Source organism: Cricetulus griseus, chromosome 8, assembly GCF_003668045.3.
Source record: "Cricetulus griseus strain 17A/GY chromosome 8, alternate assembly CriGri-PICRH-1.0, whole genome shotgun sequence".
NCBI lineage: Eukaryota > Metazoa > Chordata > Mammalia > Rodentia > Cricetidae > Cricetulus > Cricetulus griseus.
Genome location: NC_048601.1, coordinates 83,224,668 through 83,237,377, shown reverse-complemented (window position 1 = coordinate 83,237,377; position 12,710 = coordinate 83,224,668). Strand labels below are relative to the sequence as shown.

The 12,710-nt window shown below is 39.7% G+C and overlaps 1 protein-coding gene across 1 annotated transcript in view; it reads right to left on the bottom strand.

Moving 5' to 3' along the window:
- Fam13a (family with sequence similarity 13 member A) overlaps positions 1 to 12,710 on the bottom strand; it is a 92,363-nt gene that overhangs the window by 42,550 nt on the left and 37,103 nt on the right. Inside the window, exon 5 of the mRNA XM_027429742.2 lies at positions 9,708 to 9,894. Within this exon, the coding sequence (XP_027285543.1) occupies positions 9,708 to 9,894 (187 nt within the window). The remainder of the gene's footprint in view (positions 1 to 9,707; positions 9,895 to 12,710) is intronic.

Genomic DNA, 12,710 nt, shown 5'->3' with positions numbered 1-12,710 from the left:
AGTCTAGTTTTCAACTCCAACACTGGGCAGAGGGGGATTTAAAATAATTTCTAGTCCAAAGCTAGCTGTATCAAGGCATTTGTTCGTTTAGACTTGAAGGTTATATTTATAATTGTATCCAAGTTGAAAACATCCATTAAATGCAGGGGGGTTAAGAACCTACCTTTCCTACAGTATCTGTCATTAACCTTCATAATACTCAGGAGAACAGACTATAAGTAGAAAGCATATTTAGAATAGTAGATATTTCAGGCTGACTAAGAGAGTTTAATGTGTATCACGAGGCATGTTTGTAAAGATTCTTCCTGCCGCTGTGAATGTGGTCAATGCTTTCTCTCACCTCTGCAACCCCTCTCCTAGACAGTGTCACGATTTTCCTGCATCAGTCTCCCAGGTACTGGGATTATAGGCATTAAAGGCATGTGCCGCCATGCTTAGCTATGGTTAAAGCCTTCTAAAAATAATTCACAGAATAAGTCATCCTAAAACAAAGACTAAGTGTGCTTTTACTTGCTTATTTGTAAGTTCAATAGACTCAGTCTTGAAATTTTGACCTAAATTCTTTTGAACTAAAAAACTTCTACATCAAAGATATACAGTTACTTGTGTCATGAAAAAGAAAAGAACAAAAGGCAACAAATTAAACAGCATTTATTCATGTTCATATTTTTAACATACTGTGTCAAAAAAACCCTTTGGAAAGGAGATCTGATTAATGTTCACAATAACCTCATTAGCTTACCAAAAATCTATGTAAAAATAAACAGTAGAAAATAAGGCAAATGAATTATTTGTCATTGTTTGGCTTACTTGATAGAATTCTGAGTTGACATCCTTGACTCCATCAAGGAGTTGAAACAAAAGGAGACAGTACAATGTATGGTTAGGATGATGGTGAGGGTTTAAATTATTTCTCCATCAATTGCATCTTATTTCCTTTTATGGAAAATCATAATGGCAAAACCATTGAAAATGACCTACCCACGGGGGTCACATGTCATGCTAAGCTCCTCTTAAAAGACTGGTCCTGCCCTAAGGTATGATGAAAAAGGACTTCCTCTGGTGGCCTCTCATCATCTTCAAAATAAAGTCTTAAAGTTGGTCATAAAGCCTCAAGTGACAGGAGTTCCTCCTCCATATCTGACATCATCATCTATCCCTTCTCAATCCAGACCCAACCACAGATGCTTATATGCAGCACCTAAAAGAGAAGGCTGCTGCTCCTTATGCCTGGATATGACTGTCCTAGGGATGCCAAGGGCTTATTCCCTCCCCTCTTAGGTCCCTGCATCAGTGTCGTTTGCAGCGAGACCTGTCTTGCTGACCCTTTCTTCAGTATCAGTCTTTAGCCTCCCACTGTTTCGTCTCTTTGCCCTAGTTTATTGCTTTGCATAGTTGGTAAGTTTTGCATCTGACTGAATTTATGTACCTGTCACCCATCTCATCCTCTGAGAACACAAACTTCAGTAGGCAGAACATGTGTGCCTGTCTTGGCCACCATTTATGTCTCCGTACCCACAGTAGTGCTTGTTGGAGACTTGTGTGACTATGTCAATGTTTCACTGTGGCAGACATGTTCACATGCGTCATTGCATAGAAAATTTGGACAGGATCTCTTGCTGTATTATGTTGCACTCAAGATCAAGTTTAAAAGCACTGTCTGTATTGGGTGGGGTGATTTGTTTTGCAGCAGCAGATAGAATGGTCTAGTGGGGCCAGAGTGGAGGTGTGCAGACATGCTAGCCGACTGTTTTGACTCCAAACTAATTAGAAACAGGTATCAGCCATGCAATGGCAAGACAAAGGGAAAGGATTCAAAATAGTTTATTTTCAAATGACCTTTTGTTTTCATGTGCATGAGTGTATATGGCATGAGGCATAAGCTTGCCAAGATGTATAGGTGGAGGTCAAAGGGCAACTTGCTGGAGTCAGTTCTTTACTTCCATTATGTAGGTCCCGGGAATTGAACTAAGATAGTCAGGCTTGGCGGCAAAACCATGTTTCTGGTCCAGGAATCAAGATATTTTGAATATAGAAAAACTACATTTGACAATTAGAAAGTTGGAGAAAGGGCTGAAATAAGGAAAAGGAAAGGGTTTAGGACAACTAAGGAGATGCGGCTACCTAAGAGGGCAGCCAAGGTGAAATCACAGAGCGGGAGAAGAGTTGGTTTTACCTTGTTGACTTTAGGTGTTAGGTGAGGCAAACCTGATTTGGAAAGCATCTCTAGAGACCACTGAAACCTGAGAACTGGAGAAGATCATAAGAAAGGCTCTGACGGAGAGGTGTCAAGACTTGGATCACACTTACATCCAAGCATGACTTAAGGAGAGCCAGTGAGGCTCCAGCAGAGAAGTAAACAGTCACTCTGAGAAGAGGACATGGAGAGATTGGTATTGCAAAAAGACGAAGAGACAAAGAGACCATTAGTCAAACACAGGGCACAGTAGACCATGGCAGAAAGGTCTTAAAGGATTAGTTTATAGCATAGAAAACTGGGTTTCTGCAGAAAAGTGTGGGTAAAAATTGGGTACAGGGCTGGGCAGGTAAAGGACTATGGCAAGAAGTGTAGATGGCTGAAGTCTTTGAATTTAAACTGATGTGAGGGACTAGGTGTCTGATTACAGGGGGCAATTTGAAGCTAAAACCTTCACTGTGTTCCCTTTTACCTTCCATTAGCACTTTTATTTGCATTTAGTTCACAAAAAGCCAGAAGACATAATAATCTCCTTATTTTACAGAAATAGTAGCTAAAGCTTCGTAACATACCTGTGTACTCGAGGTCATTTGTTTTAGCAGTATTGGGGATTGAACCTTCAGCCTTTCATGCGACAGCCAAGTGCTTTAGCACTGAGCCTTACTACCCTTCTCACTTGCCTTGCAATAAAACGATGAAGTTAAAACTGAAATTAAAAGTAACTAACAGCAAGACCCATTCTCCTCTTGTGAGCCTCAACTGAGATTTCAGACATTAGGTGGCAGCTGTTCACAAAGATGAGATCTACTGGAGTTTGCTTGTAATACTTTCAGCATAGTGTTTACTATAGAATTGTATACTCTAATAGGATGTATTGAGGAAATAAAAAAAAGAGTAACAATTATTTCTAGTGATACCATAATATTATGCAACTACTTTTAGGTTAACATTCTCTTTCAGTCTTTTTTCTAGGACTGAATTATTAACACACACACACACACACACACACACACACACACACAGAGAGAGAGAGAGAGAGAGAGAGAGAGAGAGAGAGAGAGAGAGAGAGAGAGAGAGAGAGGCACACACTACTCCACAGTTTACTTTTAATGAGGGACCTCATACTGGAATTGCTGCTCCCTCACTTATGATCTAGCTATTCAAGCACCTATAATTCATGCCTTTGTGTTTAGAATGATGACAGTAATACTCTCCTATCTACTGGAAGGATTAAAATTATAAAGCAGTCAAGTAATTTATCAGCACTTTCCATTTTATTGGTCTTTTTAACCATAATTTCTAATACTTACATTGTATCTTCCTCAACCCACATGCAGATATTACTTACTTCTTTATCGTATATTTCTAAACAATAAAGTTGCTTCTAATTCTCCATGATTATGGATAGATTTATGATGAGAGAATTAATATACAAGCGTTCCCTATGTTTAGAAGGAAGATGCATGAGTCAGTGGTGGCTCTCTAGTCAAACTGTTAACTTGTGTTCTAGAGAGAGCATGGGGGGGATAAAGAGACTATTTTTCTAGGCTTATAGAGATGAGTTTATGAAAACTGTGTAAGAGATTTGTGTGTGTGTGTGTGTCTGTGTGTGTGTGTGTGTGTGTGTGTGTGTGTGTGTGTGTGTGTGTGTAGGGTGGGGAGGTTGTTTAGTAAACTGATTTTCCATAGGAGGTTCTGTACTTGTTGTTTTGTTTTTTGCCTTATAGGCTAACATCAGAATTAGAACACAAACATAAAAAATCACCTGTCATTGATGCTTTAGACTTAAGATTTCTTTTAGATTAGAATAGGGAAATAGTTAAAACACAGCCCACTATCTCAGCTCTTTAAATAAAGGGGTTCTCTTTCCTCCTGAAAGAAACTAAGGGTACAGGCAGAGCTACAGCCAAGGAGGGAGGGAAACGGTCACCATGGGACATTATGGAGCTGAAACACAGCAACCTATACCTGACTGGCAGCTCACGGCCTCTGCTTTCTGTGTCCAAGGGACCTGGTGTTCCCTAGATCCTAATGATCTCTGTGTCACCACATCCCAGAGAAACCAAAGAAAAAGACCTGGAGTCCTGCTGTGTGGACACCAAGCCTGAGAGGGCCTGGTGAGTTCTGCTCACGGTTCTCCTCTTCGGCTGGTTCTCCTCTATGGCTGGTCTGGGTCGGGTAACCCTCTACCGTGCTTACCACCTGCTGTTGCTCTCCTCCCGTTTTCTCTTGGGAATGACTTCTGCTCTGCCAGTATTTCTCTTCTTGTGAGAAACAGTGAGCTTCACCTTGTGAATTCAAATGGCCAGATTCAGTCTGCTCCTGGCCTCACGTCTGACCCCTTCTCCTTAAGATGCTCAGTTACTTGCTTCCTAAGATACCTTATGAACTCATTTTTCCTCTATTTCCTGGCTGTTGGTTATTAAGCCTCTTTATGGGCTTATTTTACCATTCTCTAAGTGTTAGTGTGCCTCAATGTCTATTATCTGGGTCACTTTTTTACCCACACTCCCTCCCTGGTTATCCTTTTCAATGTACTGTCTTAAAGTATCTCTACTTCTGATGGCCATCACATGTGTCTCTAGCCCAGGCACTTTGCCTGAACTCCAGGTCCAGGGAACCAATTGCCTCTCTGATAGCTCCTTTCATATCTAACAGGGCACTCAGTCTTAATACACCCCGAAGGGAACTAGGGTATCATTCCTCAAGCTTCTGTCTTCTCATAACTTGGCAGCACCAATCCCCTGAAGGGCTGGTGTGCTGCCTCAAGCTGACATTGCAGACCAGAGCTACATCCGAGCATTTCACTGCTGTTCTGGCTCCTGTCCTTGATCATGTGTGTCCGTGTTCAGTTTAGAAGTGACACCAAATTCAAGTAATCCACATCCCTGATCACATAACACTCGACTGGCTTCTCATCTTACCCATAGTAAAGTCAATCCTCCTAATGATGTCTGAGAATCCAGTTAATCTGCTCTTGAATCCCCATGGCCTTTTGGATCTACAATCTTTTGACCACAATGGGCTCTCCACAAATCCTTGGACTTCCCAGCTAAGTGATCTGCTGAGGGTATTTGCACCTGAAGTTTCACTTAGATGGCCTGCTTGATTACCTTTGGGTTTTATAAGCAAAGTCAAATTCCCAGGGAGGTCTTCTCTCACCACTGCCAAAGAGATTTATGGTGATTAAAAGCCTGAAGCTTGGCTTTCTAGCTTGGAAAGAATACACTTTTTAGTCTGAATCTCCTTTTAAAAGCACGAGGTGATCCCATCTGCTTTCTCACTGGGAACAGTGTCTTGAGTGTGTGAGGTGGTAAGTGTGAAGAGAAATGAAAAGGAACACTCATTTCTTAAGATACATGTCTGAACTTTGTTTCAAAACACTCTAATGGGAGGTCCTTGTCCCAGCAGGTAAGTGTCACCCTCTCTTCCAAAATTCCTGTTACCATCCCTTCCACTTTCTTCCTTGTGATTATCATGGTTTTACACTTAGTGCTTTACTTATTTATTTTGATTTTTTCCTCCCATTAGATTTAAGCTTCACAAAAGTAGAAATTTTCTTATTTCTGCATCCTGAAGATCTAGACTATCTTCTGGCATACAGAAGGGATCCACTTATTTCCTTTTCCTTCCTTTAGACTTCGTAGAAAAACAAATATACCTCCCACCCCAAGTGGAAAATCCTTGAATTGGGATGGGGAATTGAAGTTGGAGAAGTGAACTTAGCACACACACAGGTGTGAACTTAACACACACACAGGTGTGAACTTAACACACACACAGGTGTGAGACTTAACACATATACAGGTTTGAACTTAACACACACAGGTGTGAGACTTACACACACACAGGTGTGAACTTAACACATATACAGGTGTGAGACTTACACACACACAGGTGTGAGACTTACACACACAGGTGTGAACTTAACACATATACAGGTGTGAACTTAACACACACAGGTGTGAGACTTACACACACACAGGTGTGAGACTTAACACATATACAGGTGTGAACTTAACACACACAGGTGTGAGACTTACACACAGGTGTGAGACTTACACACACACAGGTGTGAGACTTACACACACACAGGTGTGAGACTTAACACACACACAGGTGTGAGACTTAACACACACAGGTGTGAACTTAACACACACAGGTGTGAACTTAGCACACACACAGGTGTGAACTTAACACACATACAGGTGTGAGACTTAACACACACAGGTGTGAACTTAACACACACACAGGTGTGAGACTTAACACACACACACAGGTGTGAACTTAGCACACACACAGGTGTGAACTTAACACACATACAGGTGTGAGACTTAACACACACACAGGTGTCAGACTTAACACACTCACAGGTGTGAGACTTAACACACACACAGGTGTCAGACTTAACACACTCACAGGTGTGAGACTTAACACACACACAGGTGTGAACTTAACACACACACAGGTGTGAGGAGAAACACCACTCACTGCTGTGCTCCCTGCTCTTTGCACATGTTTGCCTTGAATGTTAGACATGTAAATTAATGGAAGCACTTGGGAGACAGAAGCAGGAGGACCTCTGTGAGTTCCAGGCCAGCCTTCTCCAGGTCAGCCAGAGCTAGATAGTGAGACACTGTATCCAAAAAAAAAAAAAAAAAAAAAAAAAAAAAAAAAAAAAAAAAAAAAAAGAAGGAAGAGAAAGTCATTAAGTAAGAGCATTTACTGTTCTTCCTGAGGATTTAGGTTCAGACCCTAAGAGCCATATCCGGCAGCTCACAACTGTCCGAAAGTCCATCTCCAGGTGATCTGATGCCTCTGGCTTCCACAGGCACCTGCACTCGTGTGTACATGCTCACACACAGAAACACACACTACACATAGTTAAAAACAATAAAAAGAAAACTTTAAAATTCATGGAACAGGAACACAGGCCAAGGTCTTTGAGAATAGCATGACTTTGTAGAGAAGTAAGTTTACCTGCCAACTTTGCTGGCAGGATTTAAATTATTAATTGCAGTGAAGTCCACTGAGCTCATTTGTGTAAATGTGATATGCACAGTCCTTGAATGTAGAAGCTGGTGACTGGGGAGGAGCAAATTTTTTTACACACCAAAAACCAATTGCAACAAGGAATCTCCCATGGAAATGTTTTCAACGTCCAGACAGGTACCTTAGGAAATGAATGTTCCTTAGAGTCCCATAGCCAAACACTGGGAAGACCTTAGGAGTCCTGTGGAGGGAGCAGGAAGAAGGCTCCACAGAGGGGTCAGGAACACAAGAACATGACCCACACAACCAACTGACCAGGGGGTTAACAGAGATCAGAGAGCCTGTAGGGATCTGACTTAGTTCCTCTACAAATATGTTAAGGCATAGTAGCTTGGTGTTCTTGTGGGATTCCTAACAGTGGGAGTGGGGACGGTCCCTGAGTTCTTTGCCTGCTTGTGGAAGCCTTTTCCTCCTACTGGGCTGCCCTGTCCAGCTTTGATGTGATGGTATGTGCCTAGTCTTCTTGTAGCTTGTTATGTTGTGTTTGGTCTATGTCTATGGTAGGACTGCTCTTTTCTCAGGGGGAGGTGGAAGGGGCTGGTTCTGAGGAAGAGAAGAGGAGTGGGGGAGGAGAGTGGAAACTGCAGTTGGGATGTAATATACGAGAGATTAATAATAAAAATTAAAAATAACTGAAAAAGACCTTATATCATCACTCTCTCTCACTCACACACACAAGAAAGAAAGAAAAAAAGTAATGAATGTTTCTTTCCCCTTCACTTCATAGCTACCATCTAGCAAATTTACAATACTGTTCCCTGGGGGAAAGTTGACTGGTTAAATCTATGTTTTAAAAAAATGACTCAAACTGCCGGGCAGTGGTGGTGTATGCCTTTAATCCCAGTACTTGGGAGGCGGAGGCAGAGGCAGAGGCAGGCGGATCTCTGTGAGTTTGAGACCAGCCTGGTCTACAAGAGCAAGTTCCAGGACAGCCTCCAAAGCCACAGAGAAACCCTGTCTCGAAACAAACAAACAAACAAACAAACAAAACAAACAAAAAAACCAAAAAACAAAACAAAAACAAAAACAAAAACAAAAAAACACTCAAACTGAGAAGTATATTCTTTCCACCATTTTAATCACCGTAAATCTCTTTGTCAGATAAGCCAATCATGGGTTAAATAAAGAGTTAATGAGGTTACTTCATTTAATCATTTGCTCTTCAGGGACTAGAGGGGTAGTTCAGTGGTGATAGATGTGTTTAACACATGTGAGGACTGGGTTAAATTCCTTGTCTGTATGTCATCTCTGTTTGTCCCTGTCTGTCTGTCTGTCTGTCTGTCTGTCTGTCTTTCTCTCTCTCTGTCTCTCTGTCTCTCTCTTTGTCTCTCTGTCTCTCTGTCTCTCTGTCTCTCTGTCTCTCTGTCTCTCTCTCTCTCTCACACACACACACACATACACACACATACACACACGTGTGCGCGCATTTTAAGAAAACTTACTGCTCACTGACCTTAATACATAGTTAAAGTGCAGTGATTCTTTGTTTTGAGAACGTTATTAGACATAAGTTTCTACTTTGTATTACAACATGTTTTACTTAGGGGAAAATGTAGAATTTTTTTTCTAAGCACATATAGAAATTAACAATGTGGAAATAGCCAATCTATAATTTTAATAAATGTATAGAAACCCTAGCATGAAGCACTAAAAGAGCTGAGCAATAAAGGAGTCTGACTAGTGAATCTACAACAGACAGACATTCTATTTCCATCTTTAGTGGGGACTCCAGGTCTGTTATCCATTCACACAAAGGGTTGTTATTGTTAATTTTGCTTTACTAAAAGAAAAAATATAGCAAAAAGAAATCATAGGGCAGATTTGGGATTTCATTTTTCAGAGAAGCTGCAGCATACATAAAAAGGAAGGTGAATATTAAATAGTTATACTGATGTAAATAGTCATACTGACTCAAAGAACTATAAAAACGTAATGCCTCAAAGTTCTGGTATGAGGGAAAGGTGTTGACCATTAATTCCTTTTTTCTCTTGATTAACCAGGAGTAAAGTACTATAAGGGTTTAGGTTTGCTACCAAGTAGGAAAATGTTTTGAGGAAAGCATGGCTGCCTCTCCAAACTTGCTTTGTGTTCATCCATTTCAAGTGTTCATATGGACAGGATTAAATAAGATGGAGGAAGATAAGGGAATATGGTTTATGAAAATTTTTATTTACAAAAATGTAAAAATGCTTAAATATTAGATTAAAAGCCAGTTTAAACAACACCAAAGCATTGTCTCTTGCTCTTTGGGCAGAGAGCTGCATTTCTCTGCATTAATCACTACATTTACAAAAGAGAAACACAAATGCACGTACTTTCTGGGTTAGTGGTCTTTCTAAGAACTCCTATAATCTTGTGAAACTCCTTTTTTTAATTAAGGAAGAGAGGTTTTTTTGTTTTGTTTTGTTTTGTTTTTTTAACAGGCTAAAGTAAAGAAGTTACTAACATCCCCACTTACCAGGAGCCCATCGTGATTTTCACTGAGCTCTGTAAGCCTGGAACTGGGTTTTTGACGCTTGGGTTTACTTCTTTCCCCGACATAATCACAAGTATCATCCGGGAATCTTTCTGCTTCCTGGCTGTTCAAAACACATTCATCACTGTTGCTGAAGCCATAGGGAATATTCTCCTTATTGATAAGTTCCCTAAATGAAAAAAACACTTAATATTATTTTAAAATGTGAAGGGGAAACTTTATAATATGGTCACTATATCATGTCACACAGGAATACCATAATCATGGGCTTTGATTCATTTGTACCTTCAAAACATTAGTATTTTAGACATTTCTGTAAGAAGTTTTCATAAAATTAATGACTTAGCAAAGTTTTATTTTAATCTACATCATAGATCAAATTCTACTACCAACAGAGCACTATGGCTTGGTGAGGCGAAAATGACTGAGACTCTCATAGCTTGGCTGAGTTAGTGTAATACCTTCACTCTAAACCTGCATCGGGAAATAAATTAATTTGACAACCAAGAATAGATATCATATTTCACTGTCAGCTCACCACATCCCCCAGTGAAAGATAGCGTTAAATACTTATTCTGCAATAAATTTATAGCCTTAGATTAAAATAGAACAAAAATTATGAATTAAAAACTATCATATTTTTGAAGTTTATTATTGTCAACACTTTTAGTGCTGTATAATTTGGTTACTTTAGAATGTAGAATACACATATGTGTTGAAATTGTATGAAGATTTATGTACATTTATTAGAAACACCTTAAGGACAAACTGTTGTGGAATATTCCTTTACACTGTGTGAAGATGTATGATTGTGATTGGTTTAAATAAAAAGCTAAATGGCCAATAGCTAGGTAGGAAGTATAGACAGGACTTCTGGACAGAGAAAGCTTTGGAAAGAAGAAAGGCAGGTCACAGTCTGATGGAGAAGAAGCAAGATGATAGTACAGAGTAAAGGTAACTGAGCTACGTAAAATAACTTAGACTAAAAGAAATAGGGTAATTTAAGTTATAAGAGCTAGTGGGACAAGTCTAAGCTATAGGTTAAGCTTTCATAATTAATAATCTCTATGTCATTATTTGTGAGCTGGTGGTTCTGATGAGCAAGTTCATCTACAGACAGACGAAATGAAGAGAGAATGTAAAGCTGACAGTGTCTAGCATGCAGGAATTATGCTCTTGCACAGTGTCTTCTGCAGATGGCTGCAGGAGTTTGGTTGCAAATCCAAATTATGTTTCATCCCTCAAAGTTTGTCTTCTTATTACTCAGCATATTTCTGAAAACTACTATGTTTCAATTATAATGTTTAGTGGAGGTCCTATTGTGCTTGATATAGACACATCTGTGTCCCTTCACAATCCCTGTGTCAATGTTCTGGTGCCTAATAAACCTTCATTGTGAAGGAAAGGCCCCTCAGAAATATTTCAGTCTCCCGGAGGTCATTACCGCAGGACATCCAATGTGAGTGGGGTCCGTATAAGAGACATTAGGAGAGCATGCAAAGAAGGATGGTCACATGAGGACAGTGCAGAGATAGTCCTGTCAGGCCCAGGACAGTGATCTTGCCTAAAACCAGCCCTGCCTATACCTGGACCTGACAGCCCCTAGATCTGTGAATAAATAAACACTGTTGTTTAGGACAATCAGTCTGTGTATTTGGTTGTAGGAGCCAAGCATACTAGTACAGAAACTGAAAAACAGTTTAAAAATCAAAATGAAAGCTGATATTTTAGTCCTTTGGAACAATGAACAAATAAGCAGAATGAGCTGCTGAAACCGACTTGCAGCTCGGTGGCAGCATAGCTCGCTTACCTGCAGCAGCTCCCCAGAGGGAGATCTTGGCCTGCATTGTCACTCGTGTGTCTGTCTCAGTCTCAGCCTTTGTGAGGGTTTGGAGCACAGGAACCCACTCCTTTCCCAAACACTCATCACATTGCTGTCTTATTTCATATGGCTTAAATTTCACCTGGACTTAGAACTCTGAGCCTTTCCTTTGAGTTGTTGGGATCTTCTCCCAAGATTCCTTTTCTCCTGGATTTCTTTCTTCCTCCTTCATGTATGTGTAATATTTTAATAATCCTGATGTTTATTATTCCTGCAATTGAACATGCCTTCCTTTTTGCCTTACAGCAGGATTTTAATATAATAATTATATAACAAATACTGGGATTAAAGTTTCAGGTCTTTGTACTTTGGAAGATTTAAACTATTTTCATTTAAAAATGATGTCTTGCTTTTAAACAATAATAAAATAGAGGTGAACATGTATAGTCTATTTACCTGGCAGCCAGCAGATTCTTTAAGCAAACAAATTAGATTGAAACTTTTTATATACAAAATATATTCCTTAAACATTTATGCTTTATTATAGCAAACAATCGCTTGAGTTTGTTTTATTTCCTTGTAAATTTGACAACAAATCATTTGCACCAAAGTGAGTGATTCATAGTCTTTCTCTCCCTTCAGTGATACTTATGTAAAAAGTTACAATGGCCTCACTAAGACTCCACTTACAAGCAGACCATCACTGGTTGGGGACAATGTTTAACTGTCACAGTTGTAATTAATAAGATACAAAGTAACATAATAAAATGAATGGATTTCCTTAAAATGCTTTGCAACTATTCCATGGGGTTCACAGTTCTGAGTAAAATATTACAAGGTCTAGATTAATTATGCTTTTTAGAAAAGTAAAACCTGATGAAAATCTTAGGTAAATTGATTTAATCAGTTATAATTAAACCACAGGACTAACACAGTCCCTGCATGCTATAATGACTACCCTCCATGTCCTCAAAATTAATTAAACATTAATGGCTCTACTGGGGTGTTTTGAGGGGACCAAGCATTCTGAAGTTATTACAAGAAGGAAGAAGAAAAAAAGAAAGTTCTGAGATTGGAGTAGAGGCGCGTCTGGAAAGTATGCAAAGCAAAAAGGTAAGGACTGGGAAAAGACATAGCTGGAAGGAACAGCACGGGGGGTGTGA